This window comes from Aulonocara sp. 'chitande type north' Nkhata Bay, linkage group LG20 (genome assembly GCF_057382095.1).
Source record: "Aulonocara sp. 'chitande type north' Nkhata Bay isolate Kocher_YH1m ecotype deep benthic linkage group LG20, A_spYH_male_GT1.1, whole genome shotgun sequence".
NCBI classification, from domain to species: Eukaryota; Metazoa; Chordata; class Actinopteri; order Cichliformes; family Cichlidae; genus Aulonocara; species Aulonocara sp. 'chitande type north' Nkhata Bay.
This window is the reverse complement of record NC_141363.1, coordinates 7849867-7865551: the sequence shown is the minus strand read 5'-3', so window position 1 is coordinate 7865551 and position 15685 is coordinate 7849867. Positions and strand designations below refer to the sequence as shown.

General features: G+C 39.9%; 5 protein-coding genes across 5 annotated transcripts; 2 read left to right on the top strand and 3 right to left on the bottom strand.

Annotated features, from left to right (window-relative positions):
- LOC147305094 (uncharacterized) lies at window positions 1-891 on the bottom strand. Its single transcript, XM_086279032.1, has 2 exons — window positions 715-891; window positions 1-594 (listed from the first exon to the last, which is right to left on the bottom strand). The coding sequence occupies exons 1-2, from the start codon at window positions 889-891 to the stop codon at window positions 1-3; spliced, it is 771 nt and encodes a 256-aa protein (XP_086135158.1).
- A 1346-nt stretch (window positions 892-2237) lies between these two features.
- LOC147305093 (uncharacterized) lies at window positions 2238-4947 on the top strand. The gene has a single exon (XM_086277493.1). The coding sequence runs from the start codon at window positions 2238-2240 to the stop codon at window positions 4512-4514; it is 2277 nt and encodes a 758-aa protein (XP_086133619.1). The 3' UTR covers window positions 4515-4947.
- A 2088-nt stretch (window positions 4948-7035) lies between these two features.
- Window positions 7036-7926, bottom strand: LOC147305092 (uncharacterized). Its single transcript, XM_086279033.1, has 2 exons — window positions 7750-7926; window positions 7036-7629 (listed from the first exon to the last, which is right to left on the bottom strand). Exons 1-2 carry the CDS (start codon window positions 7924-7926, stop codon window positions 7036-7038), a joined length of 771 nt encoding a protein of 256 aa, XP_086135159.1.
- A 1346-nt stretch (window positions 7927-9272) lies between these two features.
- Window positions 9273-11982, top strand: LOC147305091 (uncharacterized). Its single transcript, XM_086277435.1, has one exon. It carries the CDS (start codon window positions 9273-9275, stop codon window positions 11547-11549), a length of 2277 nt encoding a protein of 758 aa, XP_086133561.1. The 3' UTR covers window positions 11550-11982.
- Window positions 11983-14070: 2088 nt separating this feature from the next.
- On the bottom strand, window positions 14071-14961 carry LOC147305090 (uncharacterized). Its single transcript, XM_086279034.1, has 2 exons — window positions 14785-14961; window positions 14071-14664 (listed from the first exon to the last, which is right to left on the bottom strand). Exons 1-2 carry the CDS (start codon window positions 14959-14961, stop codon window positions 14071-14073), a joined length of 771 nt encoding a protein of 256 aa, XP_086135160.1.
- Between the last annotated feature and the right edge of the window lie 724 nt (window positions 14962-15685).

Genomic DNA, 15685 nt, shown 5'->3' with positions numbered 1-15685 from the left:
TCAGTGTTTAGCAGCCCGACTGGGCTTTTTAACAGTCTTCACTTTTACAGAGTTTTTGTATAGTAGCAGTCTCTCTGTGGTGTGAGGTGGCAAGCGGTTCCTTTTTGCTTTCACAATGCACGCAGCCATCGGACTGAAACGGTCAAAACCTCCAGATGTGGCGGGCACCGCCAGCAGCTTCTTGGCGAGGCCTTGGAGCTTCGGGAATCGAGAAGCACATTTCCAGTACTGAAGAGTAGAGTTGCTTTCCCACAGCGGTTCAGACAGGTACACGTCAAACTCTGACATCTTTAGAGTCTTTGCAGGCGGCTGAAGGAAGTTGAAGATGGACTTCCTCTTGAGGTCGTTTTCACTGATTTCAGGACAGTTGTTGTCTGAGCTGCCAGCACAAGTGTCCATCACGCCATCTGTCTGGCTTTCTTCTTTCACATCGTGCTCCAGCCCACTGCCTGTCTGATCTTTCTCTGCCTCAACAGTAGGAAATGTTGAGGCTTCCATGTTTTCTAATGTGGACTCAACAATGCTGCGAGCCTCAGATTTTGACGGAGGTGTTAGGAAATCATTCTGTTCATCCTGGTTGTCATCAGAAAACGGCTGCAAAAAAAATGGTTGTTTTAAATGTACACACATTTTTTTCCTATATCTACTCAACACGCATATTCAATTAAATATAAATCTACAGAAGTCCGCTATGCTTCTGGCCTAATTTGGTACCTGCAGTTTGATCCTAGGATCCAGCACAGCAGCTAGTATCATGTCCTTCTGGTGAATCACTGGCTGGAAGTGTGTGTAGAGGCCTGTGCGCAGGGCCTTGCAGAAGTGGGTGTAGTTGGTGACACAATTCTCCAAGGTTTTATCAAGTCCAATGAGGGACGGTATGATGAGAGACATAGTCACACCATTTCCCTGCAGGACCTACGATAGATAAGACACAAACATGGCATCCACAGTGAAGACATCGTGGACAGCGGAGAATCTCCCGGTGGTGGAGCAGACTGGGACAGAGTTCCACTGATGAAAAAGAGAGTCACGATGGATATTATAAGAATTAAATAAAAAAAGATTCAGACCAAAAGATTTGTGATCTACACAATCCAAGCTGATCAACGATAAGCTCAGTATTTTCATTTAATATATTTTTCATCTGCTTGAATGTTTCCTGCTTCACACAGTGCTCAACCTGCTAGATTTTTGTTTGTTATTCATTTATTTTAAATGTCTAATCTTATCTTTGAATCAAACATTCATACATATATACACTGTGTTCATTATAATAACATACATATATACTGTCAGACACCACTCTGACATTCCATTCATGCTCAGCTGAATATTAAAATGGACAAATATGTGTCATCTCTGCATACGCTATGATCATTATAGAATGACATGAAATATTAAAACTGAGCTTAATCTTCAACATAAGCAGTAGTCATATAAATTCATATACTCTTAAGCACAAATGGTGAAAGTTTTTCTGCAGAATAAGTAGCCTATTAGTTGTATCTGTATTGCGGTGTTCTGATAGTATGGCTTCTTATACTGAAGAAATGGATCTAAATAAATAACTAAATAAATCCTCCAGCACTCGTTATTGTCACCTATTGCTAATGTTTTGACGCTGCCAACCTCTCATACGCTGTAAGAATTTAATTCAACTGTTTATCACAGAAAAAGTGTGACTTGTAGGACACGTAACACTAGCGGGCATAATGTTAGCTTAATAGTCAGCTCAACAGCTGTTGTTAGCTCCGGACAAGTGACTACAACAGTAGCGATGAGCCCCGATGAACGGATCCGGGGGCGGATGGGCTCGTACATAAATGGATCGATCGGGGCGGGATACGGTGGGAAACGACAGATACCTTAAACTTGAAGACAGCCCAAGTAGAAGGATCGCTAAAGTCTGCTAAAAAAAGAAATCGCAATGCAAGTTGAACAAACTTGCAAAGACACAATATCAAATTGAACCCATTCTGGTACAAAATGACATCATAATAGACTGTCCTTTGAATGTCACGACGTTCGGCGATAACGTCACTTGAACTCCTTTGAAGACAGTTCTGGGGGCGGAGTCAGAGCCTATAAATATCCCTCGAGTACATACCTTGAACCCATAGATCGCTATAGTTCTGAACTAACAGTTTCCACTTGCGAACACTGTCTCATTGAGTAGATCATTTTTCAAACACAGAATAACACGTCGTATAAACTAAACTAAATACATTCATTTCAAAATGAGCTCCCTAAGCTACTTTGATATGCAGATGCTCAGAAATGAGATAGAAAATTACAAACAAGCTGAAAAACTTCAGCTTGAGGAAATCCAAGAAAAGAATTGTAGGATTTCAAGTCTTGAGGCATCTTTGAAAGAAGAGCAGGGACTGGTTGCAAAGATGAAAGAGGAGTCCAAAGAAATGCAGGTGCTCAGAAATGAGATAGAAAAGTACAAACAAGCTGAAAAGCTTCAGTTGGAGGAAATCGATGAAAAGAATTGTAAGATTTCAAGTCTTGAGGCATCTTTGAAAGAAGAGCAGGAACTGGTTGCGAAGATGAAAGAGGAGTCCAAAGAAATGCAGGTGCTCAGATATGAGATAGAAAATTACAAACAAGCTGAAAAACTTCAGCTTGAGGAAATCGATGAAAAGAATTCTAAGATTTCAAGTCTTGAGGCATCTTTGAAAGAAGAACAGGAACTGGTTGCGAAGATGACAGAGGAATCCAAAGATGAAAAGATGGAAAAAATGGAAAATGTTTTGCTGGAAACCAAATCCCAGCTAAGGTCCGCAGAGTCACAGAATGTAGATCTCACAAACAAATATGAGGCAAAAATTCGGGCTCTTCATAAGGCAATCAAACACCTTGAAAATAAGTGTGCCACTGAAAAAACGATGCGGGACAAGAAAGAAAAGGAGGTGGAATCTCTGGTTGTCCTTAAAATCAAAAATGAGCAGGAAAAACAAGAACTCAAGATGAAGCTAAGCAAGACGACTGAGGAAAAAAATGAAACACTTAAAGAACTGCAGAAACAAAATGAGCAGCTTCAGACTGAGATTCAGAACAATGAGAAGTACATTCATCGTAATGACTTCCTTGAAAGAAGGATAGACGAGCTTCTTACACTACCTGGGGAGGTGTACTGCCGTCAACAGAAAGTTAAAAGTGTGGAAGAAGAAAAAGAGAAACTACAGGCTGAACTTAAAAAGTGTCAAAGACAAAATGAGGAGTATAAAGCGGGAAAGCGCTGGGCAATAGACGAGAAAAACCAACTGACAAAGAAAAATGATGAACTGAAAGTACGTCTTAGGGAGAAGGAATGTAACAACATAACGTTGAGGAAAGAGTTAAAAGCTAAAGTCCTGGAATCTGAAAGTCAGATAAAGGAGCTGGCAAGGCAACGTTTTACTATCGACCGTCTGGAAAACTGCCTTGAGGTTAAAACTAAGCAAATAATTATATTTGAAAATGAGACGCAGGAGTCTGGGAAGAAAATTTCATCCCAAGAAAATAACATAGCCCGTCTGAAAACTGCTCTTAGCAAAGCAGAAAACGATCTGGAACTGGAGATAAAGAGACGTGAAAATCTTAGGTCTGATAAAGTGCTCCTTTCTGAGACAAAGTTCTGCATTGAGAACGAACTCTATACAGCTAGAGACACTATAAAGACACTTCAGAATAAAATCAAAGAAAAGGCTCAAGAACTCCAAGAGACAAATGTAGACCTTGCCAATGCTAAGACCAGCTATAATGCTGTAAAGACTGAGCTGGACATTATCAAACTGCAGCAGGCAGAACAAAAGAAAGAACACGAGAAACAGCTTAGCTCTGCAAATGACAACCTCTTCACAGTGAAGTCAAAGTTGACGCAAACTGTGGAGGACAAAGAAGAGGTTGAGAAAGCTCTGACAAAGTCCAAACACACAGTATTTAAGCTTGAGCAAGTAATAGAAGAACTGGAAACTGACATTGGCATTCAACGACAAAAGAATGCAGTACAGAAAAAAGAAAATGACGATCTGCTGCAACAGCTGAAGGGACTTTATGACACGCTCGGCCGCACTGTGCAAGTCGAGAAAAAAGCCTCCCCAGAGCAGCAAAGAAAGGATGGGGATGAACAAATAGCCCGGAAAAAGGTGAGATTTGACCTGAGTAATGTGGAATACTTTCCATCCAAAGGCGACAATGAGCTGAAAGAACAACAGAAAGAAATTAGAGACCTTAAGGGTAAAAAGGGTAACAAGCTTACCACATATGACAGTAAGCTAAAAGCAGTGCATGGCCTGCTACCTCCTATTTCCACTAGGGCCCGGTCTAAAACTGTAGACAACTCAAAGAAGCAGTCTGAGTCTAGGAGCTCACTCAACCTCAAGTCCACTGTTACTCCCAAGGCAGAAGAAGAAATGTTTCATCCCCATTCACCTGAACTTATTTCCCAGTCAACTCTACGTAGAGTATACAATCCTGGTGCAAAACTACTCAAGCGCCGGCCTTCAGCCAAACCCAACCACATCTAAAAAATCCTCCTACCAGTTCTCACACTGACCCCAAAGAAATAATCAGCTTTTAAGCTGGTTAAAAAATATCTATTTCTTTGTTTCCAAAGTCAAAATAAATCACAAAGAGACAATACCAGAAAAAAATTTAATACCCGCCCATCCTGAGGGTATATTACATCCGTAACCCAGGAGAGGCTGTATTTGCTATAACATCATAAATGTAAGACAATAAGGACATCTCTGCATGTGTGAGGAAGTGACATGCATTTCATCTATGTCGCTTCATCACCCCCAACCGGTCGAGGTAGATGGCCGCCCCTCACTGAGCCTGGTTCTACTGAAGGTTTCTTCCTATTAAAAGGGAGTTTTTCCTTCCCACTGTCGCCAAGTGCTTGCTCATAGGGGATCTTCGGATTGTTGGGTTTTCTCTGCATTATTGTAGGGATGTTAACTTGCAATATTATATAATATTGCAAGTTAACATCCCTACAATCTCTGCGTTATTGTAGGGATGTTACCCTAAAGTTTTAAAATTGGCACAAATAAAATTGATGTGAACTGAATTTTTCTTTTGATGTGTACAAGTGGTTGTATTTGAGTACTTTTGATCTGCTTTTATTCACTACTACGCACACACTGGCTTCAAAAATACAAAGTGATGGCAGTCCCCATGAAAAGGGAATTTTGGCTTCATTTTTGTACAGTGGCAGGAAGTGGAGTGAGGTTATTAAAATAGGCTGTTCTCAGCTATTTTTAAAGCTACATTTTAGTTAGTTTTTAGTTAGCGAACCTTTAGTTACTGTGGCCAAATACATATTTCATTTTTTAAAGTAAACACATTCTCAGTCACTCGCAGTCAGACATTGAGCAAAAGCACATGTTCGGTAGCTAATCCTTGTATTTACCCTGACTAACAAAATATCTCTGCTGAAGTCACTGAGATGGTTTATATGAGAAACAGAAATGTTACTGGCCTGATCAGTCACTAGGCAATGTTGCCGTTACTGTACCTTTAGGAGTTACACAGTCAGAGCAACATGCTGGACTCTTCTTTAGCTCCTCTGCAGAGCCCATTATTAAATATGTGCAAACAGCAGCATGTTTCTGGCTCCCTCCACACATGGTCAAGGTCAGGTTTATTGATCGAGCACATTTCCAACAGCCCATGCTGCACAACTTGCTTTACAAACTAGAATGCAACTAAAACAAGTAAAATGCACTACAATGACGCAATAAAATATAAATGAATAATAACACTAAAATAAAATAGAATGCATTTAAATTACTTATTGGCAGCTGATTTGACGCAGTTTCAAATGAAGATGAATCAATGAGAGGATTAAAAAAAATGTTCTCACAGTTTTCTTCAGTCGCAAACTGTCTTTAATATCAGACATATTCCAATATTCCAGTTTCTAGCAGATATCTCAGTTTCTTGATAACACAGCTGATACATACTCCAATGTTTAATGCAAGCAAAAACTTTTTGAATGCTTCTCAGAGGAGATCACAGCACTCATAACACTGGTTTTAATTTTCAACACATTATCGGTCTTTACCGCAGTAAAATCAGGTAGCTGTCATTCAATGCCAACATCAGCCTACCTGACAAAGCCAAACTAAATGAAGCTTTTCCATCAACTTCCATCAGACATTATAGTTTATCCAAGCAAAATGTTTTCTTTTTAAAAATCTATGGTTTTGAGGAAAACAACAGCATCTATGAAAGTACATGAATTATTGATTAGGCTATTTGAAAATGGTGAAAGACAAGTCTGATAAAAAGCTGAAAAGATGCTGACACTGTTGTATTTCACGTTAGAATGAATGAAACAAAACTGTAATGCCTGAAAGAAATGTACAGTGGATTTCTCATTTGACTATAAAATATAAATGACTTTTGGGGTGGAGGGACTGAATAGCCAAATTCAATATAAAGATCTACTGTTCCATCACGTTTGGCAGCAAATATCTCATTTATCAGTGCATAGTGGAAATAAATAAGCATTCAACCTCTGATTTGACATTTTATTACTGTCTTAACAAAAGTTGCAGTCAGAAAACATGAAATTCTGCAAAAGAACGATACAAGCTGAACTCATTTTGGTTTGAAGTGAATCAGATGCCATTCATTCACCGACTCCATTTCTAATTTGCCATTTCCCAATCCAGTAGAGAGCTCTGACTTGAATCATGTGTGGAAGGGACAAAGTACAACTCTGAGCAGCACCGTACAGCACGCAGAGACAGTGTGCATCTCTATCGCTGCTGCAGGTATGAAGCTGTGAGGATCATTGACCAGAATGCGTCCCTTTAACAAACTGATGAAACCAGCTGTAACACAGGACTTGTTGTTTTGTTTTTTTAATGCAGACCAGCAAATGCGTTCTAGGAAGAAAGAGTCAGCTGATTCATTTGCTACAATATAAGAGGTATTAGCAGTTCACCCTCCTTCTTAGCGTATGGCACAGTTTTTAAAAGTAGAGGCAGAGTTTCTGTTTAATGCTGTGAAACCTCTGCCACACTCAGCTGTTATCCATCAGTGTTTAGCAGCCCGACTGGGCTTTTTAACAGTCTTCACTTTTACAGAGTTTTTGTATAGTAGCAGTCTCTCTGTGGTGTGAGGTGGCAAGCGGTTCCTTTTTGCTTTCACAATGCACGCAGCCATCGGACTGAAACGGTCAAAACCTCCAGATGTGGCGGGCACCGCCAGCAGCTTCTTGGCGAGGCCTTGGAGCTTCGGGAATCGAGAAGCACATTTCCAGTACTGAAGAGTAGAGTTGCTTTCCCACAGCGGTTCAGACAGGTACACGTCAAACTCTGACATCTTTAGAGTCTTTGCAGGCGGCTGAAGGAAGTTGAAGATGGACTTCCTCTTGAGGTCGTTTTCACTGATTTCAGGACAGTTGTTGTCTGAGCTGCCAGCACAAGTGTCCATCACGCCATCTGTCTGGCTTTCTTCTTTCACATCGTGCTCCAGCCCACTGCCTGTCTGATCTTTCTCTGCCTCAACAGTAGGAAATGTTGAGGCTTCCATGTTTTCTAATGTGGACTCAACAATGCTGCGAGCCTCAGATTTTGACGGAGGTGTTAGGAAATCATTCTGTTCATCCTGGTTGTCATCAGAAAACGGCTGCAAAAAAAATGGTTGTTTTAAATGTACACACATTTTTTTCCTATATCTACTCAACACGCATATTCAATTAAATATAAATCTACAGAAGTCCGCTATGCTTCTGGCCTAATTTGGTACCTGCAGTTTGATCCTAGGATCCAGCACAGCAGCTAGTATCATGTCCTTCTGGTGAATCACTGGCTGGAAGTGTGTGTAGAGGCCTGTGCGCAGGGCCTTGCAGAAGTGGGTGTAGTTGGTGACACAATTCTCCAAGGTTTTATCAAGTCCAATGAGGGACGGTATGATGAGAGACATAGTCACACCATTTCCCTGCAGGACCTACGATAGATAAGACACAAACATGGCATCCACAGTGAAGACATCGTGGACAGCGGAGAATCTCCCGGTGGTGGAGCAGACTGGGACAGAGTTCCACTGATGAAAAAGAGAGTCACGATGGATATTATAAGAATTAAATAAAAAAAGATTCAGACCAAAAGATTTGTGATCTACACAATCCAAGCTGATCAACGATAAGCTCAGTATTTTCATTTAATATATTTTTCATCTGCTTGAATGTTTCCTGCTTCACACAGTGCTCAACCTGCTAGATTTTTGTTTGTTATTCATTTATTTTAAATGTCTAATCTTATCTTTGAATCAAACATTCATACATATATACACTGTGTTCATTATAATAACATACATATATACTGTCAGACACCACTCTGACATTCCATTCATGCTCAGCTGAATATTAAAATGGACAAATATGTGTCATCTCTGCATACGCTATGATCATTATAGAATGACATGAAATATTAAAACTGAGCTTAATCTTCAACATAAGCAGTAGTCATATAAATTCATATACTCTTAAGCACAAATGGTGAAAGTTTTTCTGCAGAATAAGTAGCCTATTAGTTGTATCTGTATTGCGGTGTTCTGATAGTATGGCTTCTTATACTGAAGAAATGGATCTAAATAAATAACTAAATAAATCCTCCAGCACTCGTTATTGTCACCTATTGCTAATGTTTTGACGCTGCCAACCTCTCATACGCTGTAAGAATTTAATTCAACTGTTTATCACAGAAAAAGTGTGACTTGTAGGACACGTAACACTAGCGGGCATAATGTTAGCTTAATAGTCAGCTCAACAGCTGTTGTTAGCTCCGGACAAGTGACTACAACAGTAGCGATGAGCCCCGATGAACGGATCCGGGGGCGGATGGGCTCGTACATAAATGGATCGATCGGGGCGGGATACGGTGGGAAACGACAGATACCTTAAACTTGAAGACAGCCCAAGTAGAAGGATCGCTAAAGTCTGCTAAAAAAAGAAATCGCAATGCAAGTTGAACAAACTTGCAAAGACACAATATCAAATTGAACCCATTCTGGTACAAAATGACATCATAATAGACTGTCCTTTGAATGTCACGACGTTCGGCGATAACGTCACTTGAACTCCTTTGAAGACAGTTCTGGGGGCGGAGTCAGAGCCTATAAATATCCCTCGAGTACATACCTTGAACCCATAGATCGCTATAGTTCTGAACTAACAGTTTCCACTTGCGAACACTGTCTCATTGAGTAGATCATTTTTCAAACACAGAATAACACGTCGTATAAACTAAACTAAATACATTCATTTCAAAATGAGCTCCCTAAGCTACTTTGATATGCAGATGCTCAGAAATGAGATAGAAAATTACAAACAAGCTGAAAAACTTCAGCTTGAGGAAATCCAAGAAAAGAATTGTAGGATTTCAAGTCTTGAGGCATCTTTGAAAGAAGAGCAGGGACTGGTTGCAAAGATGAAAGAGGAGTCCAAAGAAATGCAGGTGCTCAGAAATGAGATAGAAAAGTACAAACAAGCTGAAAAGCTTCAGTTGGAGGAAATCGATGAAAAGAATTGTAAGATTTCAAGTCTTGAGGCATCTTTGAAAGAAGAGCAGGAACTGGTTGCGAAGATGAAAGAGGAGTCCAAAGAAATGCAGGTGCTCAGATATGAGATAGAAAATTACAAACAAGCTGAAAAACTTCAGCTTGAGGAAATCGATGAAAAGAATTGTAAGATTTCAAGTCTTGAGGCATCTTTGAAAGAAGAACAGGAACTGGTTGCGAAGATGACAGAGGAATCCAAAGATGAAAAGATGGAAAAAATGGAAAATGTTTTGCTGGAAACCAAATCCCAGCTAAGGTCCGCAGAGTCACAGAATGTAGATCTCACAAACAAATATGAGGCAAAAATTCGGGCTCTTCATAAGGCAATCAAACACCTTGAAAATAAGTGTGCCACTGAAAAAACGATGCGGGACAAGAAAGAAAAGGAGGTGGAATCTCTGGTTGTCCTTAAAATCAAAAATGAGCAGGAAAAACAAGAACTCAAGATGAAGCTAAGCAAGACGACTGAGGAAAAAAATGAAACACTTAAAGAACTGCAGAAACAAAATGAGCAGCTTCAGACTGAGATTCAGAACAATGAGAAGTACATTCATCGTAATGACTTCCTTGAAAGAAGGATAGACGAGCTTCTTACACTACCTGGGGAGGTGTACTGCCGTCAACAGAAAGTTAAAAGTGTGGAAGAAGAAAAAGAGAAACTACAGGCTGAACTTAAAAAGTGTCAAAGACAAAATGAGGAGTATAAAGCGGGAAAGCGCTGGGCAATAGACGAGAAAAACCAACTGACAAAGAAAAATGATGAACTGAAAGTACGTCTTAGGGAGAAGGAATGTAACAACATAACGTTGAGGAAAGAGTTAAAAGCTAAAGTCCTGGAATCTGAAAGTCAGATAAAGGAGCTGGCAAGGCAACGTTTTACTATCGACCGTCTGGAAAACTGCCTTGAGGTTAAAACTAAGCAAATAATTATATTTGAAAATGAGACGCAGGAGTCTGGGAAGAAAATTTCATCCCAAGAAAATAACATAGCCCGTCTGAAAACTGCTCTTAGCAAAGCAGAAAACGATCTGGAACTGGAGATAAAGAGACGTGAAAATCTTAGGTCTGATAAAGTGCTCCTTTCTGAGACAAAGTTCTGCATTGAGAACGAACTCTATACAGCTAGAGACACTATAAAGACACTTCAGAATAAAATCAAAGAAAAGGCTCAAGAACTCCAAGAGACAAACGTAGACCTTGCCAATGCTAAGACCAGCTATAATGCTGTAAAGACTGAGCTGGACATTATCAAACTGCAGCAGGCAGAACAAAAGAAAGAACACGAGAAACAGCTTAGCTCTGCAAATGACAACCTCTTCACAGTGAAGTCAAAGTTGACGCAAACTGTGGAGGACAAAGAAGAGGTTGAGAAAGCTCTGACAAAGTCCAAACACACAGTATTTAAGCTTGAGCAAGTAATAGAAGAACTGGAAACTGACATTGGCATTCAACGACAAAAGAATGCAGTACAGAAAAAAGAAAATGACGATCTGCTGCAACAGCTGAAGGGACTTTATGACACGCTCGGCCGCACTGTGCAAGTCGAGAAAAAAGCCTCCCCAGAGCAGCAAAGAAAGGATGGGGATGAACAAATAGCCCGGAAAAAGGTGAGATTTGACCTGAGTAATGCGGAATACTTTCCATCCAAAGGCGACAATGAGCTGAAAGAACAACAGAAAGAAATTAGAGACCTTAAGGGTAAAAAGGGTAACAAGCTTACCACATATGACAGTAAGCTAAAAGCAGTGCATGGCCTGCTACCTCCTATTTCCACTAGGGCCCGGTCTAAAACTGTAGACAACTCAAAGAAGCAGTCTGAGTCTAGGAGCTCACTCAACCTCAAGTCCACTGTTACTCCCAAGGCAGAAGAAGAAATGTTTCATCCCCATTCACCTGAACTTACTTCCCAGTCAACTCTACGTAGAGTATACAATCCTGGTGCAAAACTACTCAAGCGCCGGCCTTCAGCCAAACCCAACCACATCTAAAAAATCCTCCTACCAGTTCTCACACTGACCCCAAAGAAATAATCAGCTTTTAAGCTGGTTAAAAAATATCTATTTCTTTGTTTCCAAAGTCAAAATAAATCACAAAGAGACAATACCAGAAAAAAATTTAATACCCGCCCATCCTGAGGGTATATTACATCCGTAACCCAGGAGAGGCTGTATTTGCTATAACATCATAAATGTAAGACAATAAGGACATCTCTGCATGTGTGAGGAAGTGACATGCATTTCATCTATGTCGCTTCATCACCCCCAACCGGTCGAGGTAGATGGCCGCCCCTCACTGAGCCTGGTTCTACTGAAGGTTTCTTCCTATTAAAAGGGAGTTTTTCCTTCCCACTGTCGCCAAGTGCTTGCTCATAGGGGATCTTCGGATTGTTGGGTTTTCTCTGCATTATTGTAGGGATGTTAACTTGCAATATTATATAATATTGCAAGTTAACATCCCTACAATCTCTGCGTTATTGTAGGGATGTTACCCTAAAGTTTTAAAATTGGCACAAATAAAATTGATGTGAACTGAATTTTTCTTTTGATGTGTACAAGTGGTTGTATTTGAGTACTTTTGATCTGCTTTTATTCACTACTACGCACACACTGGCTTCAAAAATACAAAGTGATGGCAGTCCCCATGAAAAGGGAATTTTGGCTTCATTTTTGTACAGTGGCAGGAAGTGGAGTGAGGTTATTAAAATAGGCTGTTCTCAGCTATTTTTAAAGCTACATTTTAGTTAGTTTTTAGTTAGCGAACCTTTAGTTACTGTGGCCAAATACATATTTCATTTTTTAAAGTAAACACATTCTCAGTCACTTGCAGTCAGACATTGAGCAAAAGCACATGTTCGGTAGCTAATCCTTGTATTTACCCTGACTAACAAAATATCTCTGCTGAAGTCACTGAGATGGTTTATATGAGAAACAGAAATGTTACTGGCCTGATCAGTCACTAGGCAATGTTGCCGTTACTGTACCTTTAGGAGTTACACAGTCAGAGCAACATGCTGGACTCTTCTTTAGCTCCTCTGCAGAGCCCATTATTAAATATGTGCAAACAGCAGCATGTTTCTGGCTCCCTCCACACATGGTCAAGGTCAGGTTTATTGATCGAGCACATTTCCAACAGCCCATGCTGCACAACTTGCTTTACAAACTAGAATGCAACTAAAACAAGTAAAATGCACTACAATGACGCAATAAAATATAAATGAATAATAACACTAAAATAAAATAGAATGCATTTAAATTACTTATTGGCAGCTGATTTGACGCAGTTTCAAATGAAGATGAATCAATGAGAGGATTAAAAAAAATGTTCTCACAGTTTTCTTCAGTCGCAAACTGTCTTTAATATCAGACATATTCCAATATTCCAGTTTCTAGCAGATATCTCAGTTTCTTGATAACACAGCTGATACATACTCCAATGTTTAATGCAAGCAAAAACTTTTTGAATGCTTCTCAGAGGAGATCACAGCACTCATAACACTGGTTTTAATTTTCAACACATTATCGGTCTTTACCGCAGTAAAATCAGGTAGCTGTCATTCAATGCCAACATCAGCCTACCTGACAAAGCCAAACTAAATGAAGCTTTTCCATCAACTTCCATCAGACATTATAGTTTATCCAAGCAAAATGTTTTCTTTTTAAAAATCTATGGTTTTGAGGAAAACAACAGCATCTATGAAAGTACATGAATTATTGATTAGGCTATTTGAAAATGGTGAAAGACAAGTCTGATAAAAAGCTGAAAAGATGCTGACACTGTTGTATTTCACGTTAGAATGAATGAAACAAAACTGTAATGCCTGAAAGAAATGTACAGTGGATTTCTCATTTGACTATAAAATATAAATGACTTTTGGGGTGGAGGGACTGAATAGCCAAATTCAATATAAAGATCTACTGTTCCATCACGTTTGGCAGCAAATATCTCATTTATCAGTGCATAGTGGAAATAAATAAGCATTCAACCTCTGATTTGACATTTTATTACTGTCTTAACAAAAGTTGCAGTCAGAAAACATGAAATTCTGCAAAAGAACGATACAAGCTGAACTCATTTTGGTTTGAAGTGAATCAGATGCCATTCATTCACCGACTCCATTTCTAATTTGCCATTTCCCAATCCAGTAGAGAGCTCTGACTTGAATCATGTGTGGAAGGGACAAAGTACAACTCTGAGCAGCACCGTACAGCACGCAGAGACAGTGTGCATCTCTATCGCTGCTGCAGGTATGAAGCTGTGAGGATCATTGACCAGAATGCGTCCTTTTAACAAACTGATGAAACCAGCTGTAACACAGGACTTGTTGTTTTGTTTTTTTAATGCAGACCAGCAAATGCGTTCTAGGAAGAAAGAGTCAGCTGATTCATTTGCTACAATATAAGAGGTATTAGCAGTTCACCCTCCTTCTTAGCGTATGGCACAGTTTTTAAAAGTAGAGGCAGAGTTTCTGTTTAATGCTGTGCAAGCTCTGCCACACTCAGCTGTTATCCATCAGTGTTTAGCAGCCCGACTGGGCTTTTTAACAGTCTTCACTTTTACAGAGTTTTTGTATAGTAGCAGTCTCTCTGTGGTGTGAGGTGGCAAGCGGTTCCTTTTTGCTTTCACAATGCACGCAGCCATCGGACTGAAACGGTCAAAACCTCCAGATGTGGCGGGCACCGCCAGCAGCTTCTTGGCGAGGCCTTGGAGCTTCGGGAATCGAGAAGCACATTTCCAGTACTGAAGAGTAGAGTTGCTTTCCCACAGCGGTTCAGACAGGTACACGTCGAACTCTGACATCTTTAGAGTCTTTGCAGGCGGCTGAAGGAAGTTGAAGATGGACTTCCTCTTGAGGTCGTTTTCACTGATTTCAGGACAGTTGTTGTCTGAGCTGCCAGCACAAGTGTCCATCACGCCATCTGTCTGGCTTTCTTCTTTCACATCGTGCTCCAGCCCACTGCCTGTCTGATCTTTCTCTGCCTCAACAGTAGGAAATGTTGAGGCTTCCATGTTTTCTAATGTGGACTCAACAATGCTGCGAGCCTCAGATTTTGACGGAGGTGTTAGGAAATCATTCTGTTCATCCTGGTTGTCATCAGAAAACGGCTGCAAAAAAAATGGTTGTTTTAAATGTACACACATTTTTTTCCTATATCTACTCAACACGCATATTCAATTAAATATAAATCTACAGAAGTCCGCTATGCTTCTGGCCTAATTTGGTACCTGCAGTTTGATCCTAGGATCCAGCACAGCAGCTAGTATCATGTCCTTCTGGTGAATCACTGGCTGGAAGTGTGTGTAGAGGCCTGTGCGCAGGGCCTTGCAGAAGTGGGTGTAGTTGGTGACACAATTCTCCAAGGTTTTATCAAGTCCAATGAGGGACGGTATGATGAGAGACATAGTCACACCATTTCCCTGCAGGACCTACGATAGATAAGACACAAACATGGCATCCACAGTGAAGACATCGTGGACAGCGGAGAATCTCCCGGTGGTGGAGCAGACTGGGACAGAGTTCCACTGATGAAAAAGAGAGTCACGATGGATATTATAAGAATTAAATAAAAAAAGATTCAGACCAAAAGATTTGTGATCTACACAATCCAAGCTGATCAACGATAAGCTCAGTATTTTCATTTAATATATTTTTCATCTGCTTGAATGTTTCCTGCTTCACACAGTGCTCAACCTGCTAGATTTTTGTTTGTTATTCATTTATTTTAAATGTCTAATCTTATCTTTGAATCAAACATTCATACATATATACACTGTGTTCATTATAATAACATACATATATACTGTCAGACACCACTCTGACATTCCATTCATGCTCAGCTGAATATTAAAATGGACAAATATGTGTCATCTCTGCATACGCTATGATCATTATAGAATGACATGAAATATTAAAACTGAGCTTAATCTTCAACATAAGCAGTAGTCATATAAATTCATATACTCTTAAGCACAAATGGTGAAAGTTTTTCTGCAGAATAAGTAGCCTATTAGTTGTATCTGTATTGCGGTGTTCTGATAGTATGGCTTCTTATACTGAAGAAATGGATCTAAATAAATAACTAAATAAATCCTCCAGCACTCGTTATTGTCACCTATTGCTAATGTT

Coding starts and splice junctions, on each gene's coding strand:
- LOC147305094 (XM_086279032.1), bottom strand. CDS start 891: ATGTCTCTCATCATACCGTCCCTCATTGGACTTGATAAAACCTTGGAG. Junction 595..714: donor ATCCTAGGATCAAACTGCAG/GTACCAAATTAG, acceptor TTTTTTTTGCAG/CCGTTTTCTGATGACAACCA.
- LOC147305092 (XM_086279033.1), bottom strand. CDS start 7,926: ATGTCTCTCATCATACCGTCCCTCATTGGACTTGATAAAACCTTGGAG. Junction 7,630..7,749: donor ATCCTAGGATCAAACTGCAG/GTACCAAATTAG, acceptor TTTTTTTTGCAG/CCGTTTTCTGATGACAACCA.
- LOC147305090 (XM_086279034.1), bottom strand. CDS start 14,961: ATGTCTCTCATCATACCGTCCCTCATTGGACTTGATAAAACCTTGGAG. Junction 14,665..14,784: donor ATCCTAGGATCAAACTGCAG/GTACCAAATTAG, acceptor TTTTTTTTGCAG/CCGTTTTCTGATGACAACCA.
- LOC147305091 (XM_086277435.1), top strand. CDS start 9,273: ATGAGCTCCCTAAGCTACTTTGATATGCAGATGCTCAGAAATGAGATA.
- LOC147305093 (XM_086277493.1), top strand. CDS start 2,238: ATGAGCTCCCTAAGCTACTTTGATATGCAGATGCTCAGAAATGAGATA.